The sequence below is a fragment of the Megalobrama amblycephala genome, linkage group LG21 (assembly GCF_018812025.1).
Source record: "Megalobrama amblycephala isolate DHTTF-2021 linkage group LG21, ASM1881202v1, whole genome shotgun sequence".
In the NCBI taxonomy this organism is placed as follows: Eukaryota; Metazoa; Chordata; class Actinopteri; order Cypriniformes; family Xenocyprididae; genus Megalobrama; species Megalobrama amblycephala.
In genome coordinates this window covers 15,963,800-15,983,738 of record NC_063064.1, presented here as the reverse complement: position 1 = coordinate 15,983,738, position 19,939 = coordinate 15,963,800, and the positions used below count along the sequence as shown (strand labels likewise).

The 19,939-nt window shown below is 37.6% G+C and overlaps 1 protein-coding gene across 1 annotated transcript in view; it reads left to right on the top strand.

The window, feature by feature from the left end:
- Positions 1-19,939, top strand: part of srgap2 (SLIT-ROBO Rho GTPase activating protein 2) — a 103,610-nt gene that overhangs the window by 57,735 nt on the left and 25,936 nt on the right. The window contains 5 exon segments of the mRNA XM_048172727.1: positions 7,828-7,990; positions 12,534-12,596; positions 16,576-16,791; positions 18,427-18,555; positions 19,525-19,746. Coding sequence (XP_048028684.1) covers positions 7,828-7,990; positions 12,534-12,596; positions 16,576-16,791; positions 18,427-18,555; positions 19,525-19,746 — 793 coding nt within the window.

Sequence of the window (19,939 nt, the reverse complement as noted above, 5' to 3'; positions counted from 1 at the left end):
GCGTCATTTTACGTCATTACAGGGAGGGAGATGTTAGGCGGGGCAGCAGGGGGTGGGGCACGTTCGGTACTCCATGAGAGTATCACGGTTCATACCGTGGGTGGTGTATCACGGTTTTTCGGTTTGAATATCGTTACACCCCTAATTATGACAATGTTTACTTTAAGGTTTTTATATTGTTATATGTTGTAGATGGTTGGAAGATGCATATATTTTATCTTTTTAAATAAGCAGCCAGCAAGAGTAAAGCATAGACATTTCAAAATAAGAGTCCTGGTGTATTGTTTATAACTAAAAGTCACACATTATTCATATATATATATATATATATATATATATATATATATATATATATATATATTATTATATTTTTTTTTTCTTTCCCCTGGTCAGTATTGTAATTTTGGTTGTACAATAAACTGTATCTGGCACATAATCTTTGTAGCTCCTGTCTAAGCTGCCCCATCACAGGAAGGAAAGACTAAGAACATTAAACACATACTACTCAATATAGATTTTACTAGTATGAGCACAATAATCTGCTTATTACAGTTTTTGTATGTGAAATACAGTTTGAAGCTAAAATATTTAACAATCTTGTGTACTTTTTGTGTTCTAATAAATGTAATCATTTTGCTTGATGATTGAAATACATTATTTGATAAATTTTCATTGTACCTGTAAAGTTTTTTAATGTGCTCCTAAATATTTCAGCTTGTGAGCACAAGTTCTCCCTGGGAAAAAAAAGTAAGCATCAAGCCCTGTCTCTCCTCAAAAAGTGCACTACCTGAATATAGCGATTTCAGAGACAGCCCTTGAGTAGCTGGTTCAGGTCTGTTTACTTAGGGTTTGAGCGAAACTCTTGCAGTAAGGTGGCCCTCCAGAAGTGATATTAGACACCCCTATCTGGCCAGTGAACTTTGCCCACATTAGACTTCCATATACAAGTGTCAAAATGTTGCCTGTTCTGCAGTATCCAGTGTCACTGTACCTTCTGGACCATTTATGAGAAGCTTATGGTTAGTTTGACTAGAGGAAGTGAGTCCGTCTGGTTTGGTGTGTTTGCCTGAACTTTATAATGTGTGACAGTAAGAGAAAGCATGTAGGGCAAGTTTCATTTCCTCTTCATTCTGACTAGCTTGACTGATGTCTTCCCAGTGTCATGTCTTGACAGAAACAAGGTCTTGTTAAACACTTCTCACTTGAGTGAAAAATTCCCCTGAACACCTTCTCATGTACCTTCCAAGCAAGACTGAGTGAATGAATCAGACACTCTTCACAGTTTACAGTAGATAAAAAGTATAACATTCTGAAATATTCCAATTTAAAATAACTTTTCTATTTTAATATAGTTTAAAAATGTATTCTTGTGATGGCAGAGCTGATTTTCAGCAGGTTCTTAATATTTTTTTATTTCTTTTCAGGATTCTTTGATTAAATAGAAAATTCAAAAGAACAGCATTTATTAGAAATAACTTTTTTATTATTATACAAGTCTTCACAGTCACTTTTGATCAATTTAATGCATCCTTGCTGAATAAAAGTATTAATATCTTTTAAAAAAAATCGTAATGACTTTTTGAGCGGTAAATAAAACATTGGTTCAAAAAAAAAAAAAAAAATGTTAACGTATGTTAACGTTAGAATTTTTAACTTAAGCCAATTGGGAGAATTACATTAATTCAAAGCAATATTTTGAGTTGATCCAACATAATGTTTTAAGTAAGGTGAAAACGTTTTTTTGCCACAATAAAAACACATTTCTAAGTAACATGAACTTAATAATTGTCAACATGAATGCAACTATTTAAGTTGATCCAACATAATGTTTTAAGTAAGGTGAAGATGCTTTTTGGACACAATAAAACGCATTTGTAACATGAACTTACCAAGCACCGCTTGTCACCATGATGGTAAATCTCCAAAAACCCACATTAACAGAAACTCTTCTAAATTAGCATAACAAAACACTAATTACTGCTAAATCTCCCTTACCATTAATCGTGTGCAAAAAACATTATATAACACTTAATTTTAGCATTTACTCTCCCTTTCAAGTGCCATGGGCAAAGCATGATGGGAAATATAAATCCCAGCCCAGTTTCACTTAACTTAAGTTCGTCTAAATTAAAAGAAGTGTTCATACAACTCAAAACAATGAAACACGTTTACACGTCACCATATTGTATTTTACATTAACAGAACTTAAAATTAAATACATTTTTGATTAACTGAAAATGTTAAACTATGACAAGTCATGATAGTATATCGAATCAATAGGCATAATTTGTGTGTCATCCAAGCTCAATAAAATAACAATTACAAGTAAAAAGTCTAACAGCATTTCAGAACTTGATTTTTTTATTTCACAACAATATATATATTTAAGTAATGACTAAAGGTCCCCTGAATTAGTTTTTAGAGTGTAAAACGGTGTATATAAAATGATTATTAGTATTATAATATTTATTATTATTTTTTGTTTTTCCTACAGTTCTTGTCTTTAATAGTCCATGCACAAATTCAGGACTTCTCGTTTTTGCTTTGTGTAGTGATATCATCAATCAATTCCCACCAGTCCAAATGTCAAGAATTCCTTCATATTCTTCATCTCATAAAATTCTTTACATGCTGCCATGTCACGTCCCTCGTGTATGTCACCTAGGAATCAGCCCTTCTTGGCTTTGCGGAGTGTTCCTTTGGTGAAAGACCGGCTCTGTCTGCGATGACCTTGCTGTTAATTGGGCAATTCCTCCGCTCATGTGACCTCAGCTTTTTCATGGCCTTCCAGAAATGACCCGGAGCTCCCTCGTCTGAATGCCCATTTAAGAACTCTTTCCATCAGCCAAGGGGCCATGCTAATCTCATCAACATCCCTTTTGTACATTTCCCAAGAGGAATTGTGTTTCTCCTAGGACTCCATCTTATATGGTTAAGCATGTGTTTTGCTTCTTTGCATATGAAAAAGTAAATTAGTGTGTTTAGGAGATTTTAGGATGTTTCTCAGGGCTGTCAATGGTTTCAGTCAACAATCATCAGATTGTTGCTTTCAATTCGGTATTCTTAATTTTTAAACAATTCAGAATTGCAATGATTTAAAGATTTGTTTTGTTTGTATATTCTTGTGTTTTCATGTTCATCATGTGTGTCAATTACTGGAGGTGTTCTGTTCACACCACATTTTGGCACACATCTCAGTGGTTTACCATCAGGAACTTACCTTCTTTGAACCCTTGTTGTGCAAGACCTTGATTTTTTTTGCTTCACTCGTTGTTGAATGGCATGCTCGAACCAGTTTCATTCTTCCCTGTTTCCCAAGTGTTGCTTTATACCAACATGTTGTGTGATTGTTGGCAGAGCAACATCAAGATCTCATTCCCCACTTTACCTTAGCCGTAGCCTCCAAACATCCAAATGCAATTATTTCTGCTACAGTTCTTAACCGCTGTTGTTTGGGTGGGGGAAAAGGGTGTCTGGGAAAGTTTGTGAAAAGAAAAGTTATTGGTAAGAGTGGTGTTTTGAACTAGAATTGCTTAGTTGCATTTGGAGTTGGATTGTTACCAGTGTACCACTTTTTATTAATAAGTAGGTCTGTTCAAAAAGTGAGCTGCACTGCTACAGTATCTGCTCCTATGTAGTCAGATACCTTTTTCTAAGGCACCATCTTAACATGATGCTTGATGCTCAGGCAATATTCCAATAGAGTTTCAATTTAGCATGTTGCTAAGCTAATGACTTGTGCAGTGGTTAGCATTTATTTTTCTGACAATATTATTAGTACAGTATTATTTACCGTAGTAATTGGATATATTAGAGGGTCAGGGCTCATTAATAGCATATATCTGAGAGCTTGGGCACCTTAAACAGATATTGAAAGCCAACAATCTGTCAAATAATTGAAATCTAATTTTCTTTGAATGTCTGTTGCTTCTCTTTATCATCTGTAAAAATATATTGGCTGTCTGATGACAACAGTATTATTTTTTTTTTTTTCTTTTTTGATCCCATCATCAAACAAGTTTGGGTACAGATGAAGTGAGATGTGTTCAGTCCTTTTCATAACACTGACAGATGTTGAGCAGGAGAACAGGCTGTGATGTACCTCTGCAGAGCCCCCTGCTGAGCTCTGAACGCTGGCTGATTTCCCCTCTCTTTGAACTTGTTGGGAGGAGTGTCTGTCTGAAGTCTTGTCGGCAGGCAAACCAGAGGGAATGTCCTGTACAGAGAGACAGGGTCCCCGTCGAGTGATATGATTAGTCCAACGTGCTCTTCAACAAGGAGGACTGTGTCAGACAAGTGTTAATACATCTGTACATGTACATCACTTGAGATTCATTACCCAGGACATAAGTAGTGCCTGGTTTCAGCCCACAATATTTAGGTATTGATGACATGAAAATGAATTTTTATTACGTTAAACGGGTTCAGATGACGCTTAGCTGTGTACTGTATATAATACAATTTGTGCTTTTGAGCATATTTTACACAAAAGTGTTGGTGTTACCATGATTTTGGACATGGGCTTTTGGAAATAATATGTTTTTGGTTTGGGGTTGGTAAGTTTTTGTAATGCTTTTGAAGTCTTATGCTCACCAAGACTGTATAAAAATACAGTAAAATTGTGAAAATATTATTGTCATTTAAAACAACTTTTATATATTTATAAATAACTTTTTATATTTTAATATATTTTAAAATGTAATTTATTATATTTAGACAATGTAAATAGAGCTAAGCTGGATTTCCAACAGCCATTGCTGATTTGGTGCTCAAAAAACATTTCGTATTATTAACAATTTTGAAAATAGTTGTGATGCTTAATATTTTTTTGTGAGAAACCATGATACATTTTTTGTAAGGTTTCTTTGATAATTAGAAATTCCAAAAGAACAGCGTTTATTTAAAATAGGAATCTTTTATAACATTATAAATGTCTTTATTGTAATTTTTGATAATGTGTCCTTGCCGAATAAAAGTTTCTTACAAAAAACAAACATTCAAACTTTTGAATGTTAGTATAGAGTATAGGGACAGTTATATCTGTTTAATCCACATCAAGGAAGTGTTTCTATATATGCAGTGTTTCTAAAATGAGAAAGGAAATGGATTTTACCTCAGCACTTTTGCCCTTGCCGGTCACAAGTTGTTTAGCCCTTAAATCTACACGTTTGCAAAATGCTGATGGATAAGGTTGCTGGTTGTTTGGGTAGATGTGATGAATGGGTGTTAGATTGTTTTAGTTTTCACAGATGCTCAGCGCTCGACTTAACAGCAGGACCAAGGTCATGTGTTAGCTGTTCCTCTGTAAACAGACAGTCTGTAAAACATTAACAGGCAGCCGGATGCTTTCTGCGAGCTCTTTAGATGTAGTCTTTCTTGTTTCATCTCTCTGTTCAGACTGTCTGGTCTGAAGAAACCCCAGGTTCTGCCCCACCCATTCAGAGGCATTTTGGCAGCAGGGAACGGGCCCCACCTCATGGGCTTCTATGGGACACTCAGCATCAGCTGTCTCTTCTGGCATGCACAGACCACTGGGTCCATCCCTCCAGCATATGCCTGGAGTAACGCAGGGCTTAGCAGAATTCCTCTTTGGTGTGACATCCATTGCTGTATAGTCCATGAATTACCTCCACACAAAGGGCAACAGGTTTATCAGGACAGATCTATACGCATATGTACCCTTCTTAACCATGGCAGGACGACATGTTTTAGAGTAACCTTTAACATCAAGGGCACATTCCTGAATTCCTGATTAGAGAACGTCCGCAGGGTTTTTTGACCGTATTTATCTGTAATGATGATGTGTAAGTCTCAAGGGTTGTTCACAGTGATTTGTAGTGACAAAGTGACCTAAAGTTGGCAGTTTGAATGACAAATGAGCTATATATATATATATATATATATATATATATATATATATATATATATATATATATATATATATATATATATATATATATATATATATATATATGTTTTTATTTTTATTTTTGGACCTTAAAGTTTCCTGAAAATCAAGTCTATGTTTTAACAGATATTTTAATAGAGTCTCTCATTTAAACAATAGGAGCAAAACTTTTAATTGGTTCTAAGTTTGATTATTTTCTGTGTTTTTGGAAAATCACAGATTCAGCTATTCATTAGCATCATTAGTCAATGTTAACAGAAGTCCTCATTTTTATATTAAAACGTTTGAAGAGATGCCTTGATTATTTTAAAAATGATTTTAATATTTACAGTGCAGAATTTAGGCAAGTTGATTTTCTGATCATATTTTTTTCCCAAGCACATTTTACCAATTCCAATCCACATCAATCTTAATAACTACTATTAATATTGTTTTTAATCATTTATAAGTGATATATAATTGTTCATGAAGGCTGGAAATGAAAAATGCCTTATATTCAGGTGTGCAGATTATTAGGCAAGTTTTCTTTTACAGGCAAAATTTTAACTCAGACTGAAAAGTCAAAAATTATTAAATACTCATGAGAAGGACGCAATACTAATGCAATACTAGAAATTGCAAAGTTAAAGCATGACCAAGGGACAGCAAAATGCTCATTGGGTCAGCGGGGTCAGACAAAAACAGGTGGAAAAGAAAAGACCCGTAATACCTTCGCGCCACCATTAATCTTCAGAACACAAATTAAGATATTTTAGTCACAAGCTGAAATCATGAAGACGATGGCTTATAGACTGTGAGGCCAGCACCACATGCATAGAATTTATCCAGGAGTAAGGTGTTTGAGTTCAATATCTCTTATCCTGACTGTCTTGCACTTCCTCTCTCAAGATCCATAAAGGTACTAAAAACATATTTTAATCGGTTCATGTGAGTACAGTGGTTCACTTCTGGATATTAATATTATAAAGTGACGAGAATATTTTTGGAGCGCCAAAAATTGCGTCCTTCTCAAGTATTTAATAATTTTTGACTAAATATTTTGCCTGTACGACTTATATAAGGCATTTTTCAGTGATTATATATCACTTATAAATGATTAAAAACAATATTAATAGTAGTTATTAAGATTGATGTGGATTGGAATTGGTAAAATGTGCTTGGGAAAAAAATATGATCAGATCGCCTATTTCAAAACACTGCTTCATTTATTACTTACCCTCATTCCGGAAGCATCTTCAGGAGCATTATGAATCAGTGTGTCGAATCAATATTAATATTATAAAGCTGCTCGGAGCGCCAAAGTCACGTGATTTCAGCAGTTTGGCGGTTTGACACGCGATCTGAATCATGCTTTGACACACTGATTCATTTATGCTCCGATGCTTCATGAAGCAGTGTTTTGAAATCGGCCATCACTAAATAAGTCGTTATTTCGTTTTTTTGGCGCTCCAAAAATATTCTCGTCACTTAATATTAATATTGAACCACTGTACTCACATGAACCGATTTAAATATGTTTTTAGTACCTTTATGGATCTTGAGAGAGGAAGTGTCCATTGCTCCCTATGGAGGCCTCACGGAGCCATCGGATTTCAACTAAAATATCTTAATTTGTGTTATGAAGATTAACGAAGGTCTTACGAGTGTGGAACGGCATGAGGGTAAGTAATAAATGACAGAATTTTCATTTTTGGGTGAACTAACCCTTTAAGCATTATGAATCTTATTTGACTGAATCATTTGGTTATGTTGAATCTATGGTTTCTTTGTCAGAGATAATATATGCGACGACTACATAATAAATCACCTTATAGAATGTATTTTTTTTATATTTAATAACAGCTTGTTTCAGCTGATCCTGCTGCTCTCTCTCCTCTATGAATAATAATAAATGTGTTTTTCTTTGCTCTTCTCTGCAGGAAGGAGCAGAATGTCTTGTCTCCAGTCAACTGCTGGAACCTGCTCTTGGCTCAGGTGAAGAGAGAGAGTCGAGACCATGCCACTCTCAGCGATCTCTACCTCAACAACATCATCCCACGCTTCGCCCAGATCAGCGAGGACTCAGGACGCCTCTTCAAAAAGGTGACTTTTTTTTTTTACAGACCAGTCAATTTCTCTATTAAATTTATGCTTCATTTTTTAATTTCCTTTTCAGTTCAATCGATAATCTCTCTCTCTCCTCACTGATTTTTTTTTCTTGTGACCACTTTTGAAGAGGTGCGCTAAGTGGGATAAGGGGTGCGTAATTAGCACGAGCATTTAATGCTAGCTTCGAGAAGAGATAACAGATGCTGTATTACATGCAACAATTTTACTCATCAAACAGTTGTTGTTTATATACTTCACTTTATTGATATTTACTGTATATTAGGGCTTAATTAACATGTTAACAGTTTGGTTCATAATCATCTGCTGTGGGTTCTTATGTGTTCTTCTGCTCCTTAAAGCTGATATTGAGATGATTACAATCTATAATCTCAAGCTAAAATTCTGTATCCTGTCAGTCAGTTGAAGTTGATAGATGTGAGAGAGTATCCCAGCCTTTGGTGTCTCATTTCTCTTGGCTTGTCTAGACTAGTTATAGGCAAGAATGTTCACTATCTAAACCCAGAGCTGGGAAAGAGATGCTTTCTGATCCACACGTTTCCTGTCTCCATTGGTTGTCCAGGCTAATCTAGTTCATAGAGTCGATCTGGTCTGTTTAGAGATCTCCCATCAGTCTATCAGTTCAGCTGGGAATATTGATACTTTATCAGATAGGTTTGATACTTTGTCCATTTGAGGTCTCAATTATGTGTAATTTAAGGTTTCCTGCAAGTTTGTTCTTTAAACTTTTCTAAAAAATTAAATTCAAGAGGGCAAAAAGGCTCCCTTCATTTTTGAATCATGTTTTTCCCCCTATATAACTAGTGGCAAGAGTCTCTCAGACCCCAATCAACACTTCTTTCTCTCCAGCTATCTCTCGGTCTGTTCCTCAGTTCCCATTGAGAGAGAGATGAGTCTCCCAATCAACATTCATCTCAACTCTCTGGCTCTCTCTCTTCTGTAGTTTAGCTCACTCGGCTCTCCGTGCTGCAGGAATAACAGGCCTTTAATTGAACGCTCCCGGCCGGCCTCTCTCTGGAGGCTTCTTGGGAATCGCTGAAGTCTGTGCGATTGGACTTACCCATGTCCTAGTGCTGCACACTTCCCACCTGTCTTAAAAGCTCTACGACATGCTGGAGAAATTCTGCACTCTAAATGCAAATGCTGTCAAGGGAGCCATGTCCGGAGGAGGTTTATGACTTTATTGAACCACAAGAGCAGACACACAATAAAGAAAAAAACACTGTTAGAAGTGTAGGACGAGAAGTATGGCAAAGAAGTTTTGGGCGAATCCTGTCTGCTTCCTCAATGCCTGATCAGAAATGTAGCATGATTTAATTTGACCATTTTTAGCTTCAGTAATATAATGTGATTATGTGATTGATAAAGGTAATTTAATTAACTAGATAGGTTGTAGAAATAGATTGTACCATTTGTAATCTGGTGGCAAATAGTGGAAATGCACAATATATCGGTACCGTATTGGTAATCTCATATCATCCATCCATCCATCCACAGTTTTATTTTTTTTGTTTTCATTTTAATTTGTTTAGGCAAAAGTGTGTAGAATTTTAATATCAACCATTCATTGGTTATCTGCTATAACACGAAAATAATTAACAGCTTACCTGTATCAGCCAGCATTTTAATACTGGTACATAGACGTGTTTGGTAAAGTACTTTGGAAATTCATTTAGTGCCACTAGTGTTGCCACTACAAATTGCATACATGACTAAAATATACATGCATATATGTATTTATTTAAAACAGCTATCCTCTGATAATTTTTATCCTAATTTCATATGTTCTCATTTACTTTGTAAATATATTGTCTTTGTGCATGAAAGTGGATTTTTTTCTCTTTATTAGGAAAAGTCACTAAACTGTGGAATATTAGCTTTTCTTTAGACTCCAATAACCAAGAAACATTATTCATGTCATGGGCATATTTTTCATGTTGAAGTAGCTCTGATCACTAAATACGAGCAGAATGTTTTTACATAGCACTTTGAATCAAGACAAAGAAGCTTCGTCAATTAAACCACATGCTCTTGTTTTTTGGGGGGAATTAGAAGCAGAGGCGCTGTTCGTAGGAACAATCCTTTGACATGTGACTGATGTCAAGTGCCAGTAAACCAATCCCCTTACACACCCCGAATTGATGTTCCTGAGACAGATTTGTGCTGAACTAAAACCAATCTCCTGCCAGGCTCACGGACAAATGTGTGATTTTTTTCATTTAACAAGTGCATCTCGTCATTAAGGCTCATAAATCCGTGTCCTCCCATCCCAGAGTCTCTTTCCTTGTTGCCCAATAGATTTATAGAGCTCTTCATGGAAAATCAATAGTTTACTCCCATTTTTTGGGTTCTTTTTGTGTGTTGTCTTTGGAGTGTGTCTCGGAGCAGATGGAGCAAGGCAGCTCTGCCTGCTCCGACCGCACTCCTGAAGATCCATTTCACCACAGGAGTGTTATGCTGCTTATAGGGGAAGTGTTATGTGTGTCTGTGAGCAACGGAGCAAGAGGGAGGAAGGAAAATGGAGAGGAGTATAGCCTAGACCCATAGAAACAGCAGGTTAAATAAATCCATCAAATGCACCTTATTTAACTGATCTGAAATAGGGATTTGTCACGGGATGTTTTACTAGTCATCCGACTATCAACAGCAACCCCAATGCATGTGTCTCCCCCAGCAGGTCTGTAAGCACATATGAGGGAGGCCGAATGCTTCCACACCTTCAGTTTAATATGAAAATGTAATGGGACAACATTCTCATAAATAAAGAATTTGAATGTGTGTTTGGAGGCATTTGCAGGTCTGTCCACCGGAGAAGTCTACAACTTCCTCAGACATGCTTAAAGGTGTGGTGAGCATCTCCAGACAGGCACTTCATTCTCTGAATCTGGGTGTTCTGTTCTCACATATTACCCAGTCCACTGAATCCAAATACAACCCATCAGAGCACCATTATGAATGACTGCCTAAAGGGGATCTCCTACGGGACGCCTCCCCACAGCCTACTCATCCATCTCAGTTTTCAAAGAGTTAAAATGAACTCCAGTCTGTCCATCCTGGACAATAGGAAGGAGCTGTGTGACTGTTTTTGGAGATTGACTGATTGACTGTTTGTGTACACTCTCCAATCACTCTTTCACCCTTTACTTCCCCCTTCTGTCTTTTATGCCCATGCACACACTTCATCTCCTTTCAGTCACATATTTCCTTTCTCTTCCATCATTTCCATCACTTCTCATCCTCAAGAGCTGATTGACATGTCCAAAAACATCCATGAACCCTTGTTCAGACCTTCATAAACAGGAAAAACCCACAAAAATGTCATTATGGGGAAAAGGGAAGGAGTAACTGAGTAAAAGCCCTCAATGAATGCTAGAAATCTTCTTGGCCTGCTCTCAAGATATCAGCCCACAGCGATTGAAGTTTGGACTTGAACTTGCAAGCACTTCATTTTCATGTCATGCTGTGCCTTCATTTGCCAACTTCCTCTTACAAGACACAGCATCCACCAGAACGGCAAACCACCATTTCCATCTCACACAGAGTTTACCAGGCCTCTTTATTCTACAGTCTCTGAGAGGAAGTCTCATCAAATTCACGATTAATGGTTTCCAATTTCAATTCAGCTGCACAATTTTTGAGATTCATTGTAAAATGATTGACATTTAACTGAAATGAAATGCTTTTACATGGTCTATACACTTCAGTTTTCTTTAACAGCAGTGTGACACTTAGATAGAAAGCAACTTTAGCAAGTGCACAAGTGGGAGGAACTACTGTAACTGTAAATAGCGACACATCTAAGTTAAAGGGTTATTTCACCTAAAAAATACAATTTTTATCATTTACTTATACTCATGTTTTTAAGAAACCTATGACTATTTCTTGTGTGGAACACAAAAGATGATATTTTGTAGAATGGTTTTATCCATAAAATAAAAGTCAGTGGGCTTCAAAACAACATTGGACTTTCATTGTATGGACAAAAACATTTTCTTTTATGTTGAAGAAAATCATGCAGGTTTGGGCTACATGAGGGCGAACTATCTTCACTTTTTGAGTGAACTGTCCTTTTAAAGACAACATAAATAGCCATTTTAAACCCATTTTAAATCCATAATATGATGTATTTCCAACAGAAAAAGAGAAAAAGAGGCTTTAGTCACTCCGCACTTTTTCTTGCTCTTTGAAAACATTTGTATGGCCCCCATATTTCTTTTTTGGATGTTCCCATTTGCCCATGAGTTTAATCCGGCCCTGTGTGCAGTGTTCCAGTATAATCTGACGGTTTGGACAGGACTGTATTGAACTAGATGTGTTTGGGGTTAGCTGGTGCTGACCTCCATTACTGAGAGGGCAGATAGGCATCTCATTGGTCCGTCTAACAGTGACAGCCTCAGGGCTCAAGGTCCAAGAAGGATTGTCGGTTGTAACAGAGAACAGGGCACTACTGTTAATCATGATCAACACCATTATCTCCCTCTATTTGTCTTTTACTAATGTTTTTTCTTTTCTCTTACAGAGTAAAGAGGTGGGCCTCCAGCTGCAAGAGGATTTGATGAAGGTCCTCAATGAGTTGTACACGGTAAGATACAAATACAGCCTAGTCGAGCGTAACAACTTCATTTTCAGTACTGACAACAATAAATCTGAGGCGATCATCTTTCTGCAGCATTTCCATGTTCCATTTTCTGTTTATGTCACTTTCTCTACCTCAAACTGCTTTGTCTTTCTCTCTCAATATCTCTGGTTGTTTCTATCAGCCCGCTGCAACTAGGCATTGAGTCCGTCAAGTGCTTATTTTGGTCTCTTGTGGTTGTATTCCAATCAGTGTTTTTGAGTTGAGGGGTTGGCTATAGTTACTTTTTCTTCTTGTTGAAAACATTTTGAGAGCTTTTAGTCTCTGTTCACCCCCTGTGTGTGGTTATGTTACTGGGTGTGTCCAATTTGTAGTTTTTGAAATGGCCTAGAACGAACCGTTTAGTCACCTCTTAATGTTTATGTGCCTTGAAATGGATGTTTGTGTGTATGTGAACAAAATAATGTTTTTACCAGACAGTTGCTATAGTTCATCAGTAAGACAAAAGGACATGAACAAGTATGATAGTAATTATAGTTGTCAGCTAGCAATGAATAACCTGCTGGCACGCGAGTTGACTGCTTGCAGCGTACCTGAGACTCCAAAGCAGATCTATTGCTTTTGCAGTGCCAAAAAGGAGCACTGCGAGTATGAGAGCTCTCCAAATGGTGATGATGCTCTTAGGATGGTAATGAACAGCAACAGTTGAGGGTCGGAAATCTGGAATTCAGTCTCACCCTTTGCTGACTGTAATCCTAGAAGATTTTATGATATTCAAGCTATGCTGTATGTTTTATAGTCCTCAACCATCAAATAGTTGTATATTTAGTCTTAATTATTTACCACTGCTTACAAATTTTGACATGGACAATGTAAACAAGCTTCGTTTCCCGTTATATGGCACTTTCCATGAATGAGACTTTTTCAGTGTTTACATTCTAGCACAAAAAAAAACATGGCAGTTAACCTTTATTTTAACCCTCAGTGGCAATATGATTACTGTTTTATAGACTGAGCGTTGCAGTATCCGTACCACCACAGAGACCCATGTTCTCTTGCAGAGCTGAAATTAGTAGTTGTGCATGGAAAATTCAGGGATGATTCAGTGGATTCTAAGTAATGTTATTATACTGCTGTACAGGGGAGTGCATCAGGGCTGCTCTCTGATACACAGTGCAGTGTTGCATGGGGCTTCCATGTATACATGTCTTTAATTAGTGACACTGCTAAATAATCTCAATGATTTCAGGGTTTTATTTTTACTGAGAGAAGAAATTAAATTAGAAATGCCCTTTGCACATATTTCTGTATTCTTTGTTTTTGTGGGGGAGGAAGGAGTAGTTTGGGGTTTTTAGGGTGGGGTGTTCTGGGCTCAAATGTGGTAGGAGGAGAACCCGTGATATTGGCTTACTTTGAATGGTGACTGGATTCCCCCCCATACAAATCCACACATGGTCTACTGGGAAATGACTGTAACCCATTTCAATACTCCATAAAAAGTAAGCAAATCCTTTAATTAAAGAGTTAAGGATGATGAAAATAAACCTGGCATCATTTTTAGTGACATCTGTGCTTTATATAAAGAAAGGGAGGAATGAATGGAAAAGCTGATGATGATTATCTCAGCCTTTTGGACCTAAGAGGAACCTCATAGGGCCGAAAATGGTGAAAAACGTAATGAAACATGTTTCTTCACCATTTTCAACAGTGGCTAGTTCAAAAGTTCACCCAAAAATGAAATTCTGTCATCATTTACACACCCTGATGTCTTTCCAAACTCGCATGACTTTCTTTCCTCTGTGAAACATTTTTGGTGAACAATTATTTTAAGAATGGGAAAAGAACCTGACACTTCTTTGCACTTTACAAGAGCAAGAAAAGGCCATTGAGACCCGCCCATATCTAGTTTGCCAAATTCCTCTTGTAAGTGTTTCCTATTAATGATGACATTGCAAAGAGCTTACTAAATTTATTATGCCCATCATGGAGGCTGACACCCTCATGAAAGCCAGTGTAAATGGAGGAAAATGGAGTCCATTAACTTTCTCTCTCTTACAGCCAGGGAGTGATGGCTTGGTATCATCTCTCCGGTCTTGGCAGAATATTTGATTGCAAGCACAAGAATGGCGTCACTCTGTGACATTCCTCTCAAAGGAGCAGAAGTTTGGAATGAGATCCTCCCTTCAATCCCATTCCTAAATTTAGCATCTGCTGAATACTAACTATCAAGCTTGGTGGCGTCTTCCGGTCCTTGGCAACAGATGACAGAGCCAAGGATCTTTCAGTCTCTCATTGGACTTAGATTTAAACTGTTCTTTATAGGGCTCATATCATTTTCTCTTTTAATTAATTAATTATTTTAAGATTTTTTTCTTTATTATATTGTGTATTATATATAATATGTAATTTATACGCAATTTTCTGTATTTTATCTAGTATCCATCAATTTTATATTTAAAAGGGGACCTATAATGCCCCTTTTACAAGATAGTAAGTATCTGGTGTCCCCAGAATGTGTCTGAAGTTTCAGCTCAAAATACCCCACGGATCATTTGTTATAGCTTGTCAAATTTGCCCCTATTTGGGTGTGAGCAAAAACACATCGCTTTTGTGTGTGTCCCTTTAAATGCAAATGAGCTGCTGATCCCAGCCACTTTCCAGAAGAGGGCGGAGCTTTAACAGCTCACGCTTTGGTTGCTCAACTACAACAAAGCTGGAGAATCTCACGCAGCCAAAATGAGGATTGTCAGTAACGGTGTTCAGCCTTACATTATTCAAACCGGAGTCGGACCCTGATGAAGAGATTAGGAAGAAGTTACAACTTTTAGAATGCATCTGGAAATTTCTGAATGGTTAGTGGATAAATTTATGTAGTTGCTGTGGAGTTGATTCAACTCATCGACTAGCATGTGCCGTCATGTTAGTCTTTTGCGCAAACCCAGCGTTGAATTGACCCTCTTTTGTGAAGCAGACAAGCAGTCTGGCGTAAAATGACGGCATGGTAACAGCACTCTGCTACAACAACTCTTCCTCTTCTCTAAAACAGCCCAACATGGCCTCGCCCCTTTGTTGCGTGTTCTCAGGGGCAGGGTTTATGTAAATTTTAGGGTAAATTTTCTGAACACTGACGTGTAAATATGGGCTGTCGTATTTTAGTCTATCAAGATGTTGTAAGAAACTTGCGTGAATTCAGAGTGATGTTTTTGATTTTACGTAAATGGTCCTTTTTCATAGTTCATTAAACTCTTTTGCTTCAAAAGATGGAAAATGTTATTTCTTCTTCCAGTATATGACCCCTTCAAAGTGCCACATGGTTTGCAGTCATCATGTTTTCTTCATCTGTAATGTGACTTGATGGGGTACTATAAATTAGTAATAAGGGTTAATAAATTGGATTAGATTATGTAATTCTCTTTGGCAGAGTTACTCTGCTGGAGTCTTAGTCCTTGTGATGGAAACTCATGGTGTAATATCCCGTTCCCTCTCTGCCTGAACGAACACATTGAGCTAAAAAGGTTATGTATGTCTAATTGTGAGTATAAAGCATTGGTGTGAAAGATTTCAGGCTCGAAGCAGTTTATTTGAGGTCACTAGTTCAGATGTTTTCCTGTTTCAGTCTGATTCTTTTCAAGCTGCCTTCATGAGCCTGACCACCTGTAAGGATCCTTATTTAAACAAACCACCAAGACACAGATAACAAAGCAGTCTGAATCATGCTGAATAATATTTATACTTATGCTAAATTGTTTTTAACTGTCATCATATTTTCTGCAAAATCCAATTAATCACTTTTACCCAGCTTACCTTTCATGTTGTGTTCAATGTAGGCACGAAATGGGCTTTAGGTAATTCACGACATGTGAATTAGCCCATACCTCAAGTCCATATCATGCCTACCACCATAAAATCACTGAGCATGATGCGTTTGCCCTATGTCTAAGCTCCAACTTTATGTACATTTAATGTACATTTCCTCACTTCACAGGTGATGAAGACCTATCACATGTACAACATGGACAGCATAAACGCCGAGAGCAAACTGAAGGATGCAGAAAAGCAAGAGGAGAAGCAGATGAGCCGCAGCGTCCGACACGAGGACAGGCAGACCCCGCGCTCACCCGACTCCCTCACCAGCATCAAGATCGAGGAGAAACACGTGCGCCGCAGCTCCGTCAAGAAGATTGAGAAGATGAAGGAGAAGGTGAGCAGCGAGATCAAAGAGTTCAAATGAGAAGGGATGAGGTGAGAAAAGAGTTAATGAAAGGAGATATCAGAGTTTCTTGGACGGTTTAAGCAGAGAATGTGGAGGAAAGGTGAACGTGGGTAGAAGAAGAATGAACATATGGAGGGGGATTTCAGAGAAATGGGAAAGGTGATGGAGTGGGAGTTGAGAGAGAGGGGCTGAAAGGGGCTGAAACCACTGCCAGATGGTGTTGAGGGTCCTAAACCTGATCCTGGACAGCTTTAATGACCTGTTGATAGTGGTTTATCCAATAACACACATCAGATATGTAAGCCATGCTTGTCATGGCTAAATAATACTATGCTTATCACATGGCTCTCTGGAATACATGATTCTGAATGGTCAATCACGGCATTCTGCAGTCAAATAAAATAAAATTGGTGACAAAATTAAAAAGGTGTTTAGAGTTGACCGACAATGGTGTTTTTATGTCTGCTAAAAAGAATAAATAAAATGTTACCACCAATGGTGTTTTCATAAAATAAAATAAAATAAAATAAAAAGGTGATCAACAGTTGTCTTTTCATATCAATAAAATAAAAAAATTAAAAGGTTATACGTTTAATTTAAATTAAATTAAATTAATTAAATTAAAATAATAAAGTCATTTTGTAAGTAACAGTATAACATAATCAGCTGGTCATTATCACAAAATAAACTTTTTTAGGGTAAAACGAGGCTTGATAGGTTTGAAGGTTAATATAGTGACCTTACACTCTCATATTTCTGAGATTCCAGGCTGCAAATTCCAGAAATTTCCAATTTGATATGGTAATCCTTAGCTCTAAATGGCAGCTTAATTCATCAAAACGAATGGCTCCTCCATGACTGTATACGCTGTGTTGTAGAATGTCATTTGATGATGTAATGAGATGACATGCGGGCAGGGGTCAGGCATTAGCATGTCTGGGACAGATATTGTTGTCAATCCATGTCTTTGTTCTTCTGGAGTCCTCTGGTTACCATCTCTGTCCAGTACCACCAGCTTACAGAATGATTGATGGGATCATCGCTGGGTTGTTCCAGGGCCACCTCTGTTTCCACAAGACCAACAGCAGCTCTTCTATGTGCATCCCACTAGTGAGAGCCTGTGGTCATCCCAGTAGCATTTAGAGATGGAAATGTAGTGCAGTTTGTGGTAGCAGCTCTTACATTTCCATATTCAGGGAGGGCTAGAAGAAGCTAAACAAGGTGCCATCCATCATGAACTTATGTTTGATTTTAGCTTTAAAGGTTTGTTCACTCAAAAATAAGAGGTCTGTCATTACACTTTTGCTGTTCCAAACAGCTTATGCTTTTATTTTTTATCCCAAAAAAATAAAATAGATGTTTTCCCCATATTCCTATGACGCAGGTTTGATTTTCATTTTGTTGGATTTCACGACAGTAGCAAACCAATGACGTTTATAAGTATTGACATCCAACTTGCCATATATGTGAGAGATTATCGGTGAGAAATTACTTAAGTTTTGGTGCCCAAACTATTTGATATAGTTTTATGGTACTTGTTTTGGAGTTGACAGCCTGTAATCACAATGAATCTGCCTCTTTCTATTGTTGTCTCACCCTCCTGTTTTTACCTTTTATCCTCAGCGGCAAGCAAAATACACTGAGAACAAGCTGAAAGCCATCAAGGCCAGGAATGAGTACCTTCTTGCTCTGGAGGCCACCAACAGCTGCGTCTTCAAATACTATATCCATGATCTGTCTGACCTCATAGATGTAAGTCCACCTTTATCTCATCACTATAGCTTCAATATAGCCTTCACTATAGCCAGTTTTTGAATCTTTAAGTGCTTCTAGTGCATTGTTATAAAGAGATGTATACAAATACACCTTTTGAGCTAAGTATATAAGTATTGCTCCTTAAAGGGATAGTTCACCAAAAAATGAAAGTTCTATTATTTACTCATCCTCAGGTTGTTCTAAACCTGTATACATTTCTTTGTTCTGCTGAACACAAAGGAAGATATTTGGAAGAATGTTTGTAACCAAGCAGATCTCACCCCCATTGACTACCATAGTATTTTTTTTCCTACTATGGTAGTCAATGGGGGCAAGATCTGTTTGGTGACGAACATTCTTCCGAATATCTTCCTTTGTGTTCAGCAGAACAGTGCAAAGTGAAAGTGAATTCACTTTTGTTAAACAGCCCATCTGAATTTGATACTTTTTCATGACCAGTATTTTGTGCATCCCTAAAAGGATGTTTACGTGTAATGCCCTGAAAATGCCCGATGTATAGAGTGTCCCACAATGTATTAATACCCACTGACAGTGTGCTGCCTCGTCAGACTTCCTTCTTCGAGTGTGACCCTGAAGGTAGACCTGTAGCAACCCCCTGTGTGAGCCCACTTGTCCCACCATATCAGCATCATACTCCTAACAAGGCACCCACAAAGTGCTGAAATCTCCATCTCATATTACCCTCAATTGCGGCACACAGGGGCCCACACAACATGACATCCTTTTTTTTTCTGAGTGAGGATGATGGATTTAGTCTGAAAAGTCTTTCATTTGAAGCAATAAGAGCGTGGAAGTTTTAACCATGTACTGGTTAATAGCCAAAAATGGGTTTCTTGGGGTGTACGCTAACTCTTTACTCTTGATTTTACTGCCTGTCTCGACATAAAATTTGCATTTGCAGCTTGAAATACCAACCAAATGCCCCTTTTTCTTCCCCTCTCTCAGTGCTGTGACCTAGGCTACCATGCCAGCCTGAACCGTGCACTGCGTACCTACCTCTCGGCTGAGTTTAACGTTGAGACTTCCAAGCACAGTGGTCTGGAGACCATTGAAAATGCTGCAGAGAACCTGGAGGCCAACGCAGACAAACAAAGGCTCATGGAGACCTACAACAATGTCTTTTGCCCTCCGATGCGCTTCGATTTCCAGTCTCACATGGGTGATATGGTCAGTTGGTGTGATTATTATTGCTTAAGACATGATACTGGTGAAATGAAGTAATGGAATATGCAGTGGTGGTAATTATTTTCATGCCCCAAGCAATATACCAACTGCAGAGTCACACTGTTGGTAAACAGTGACACACAGACATTCTTAAGCAAGTGAGTACAGCTTTACTGATGCCAAATGATTTTGCTCC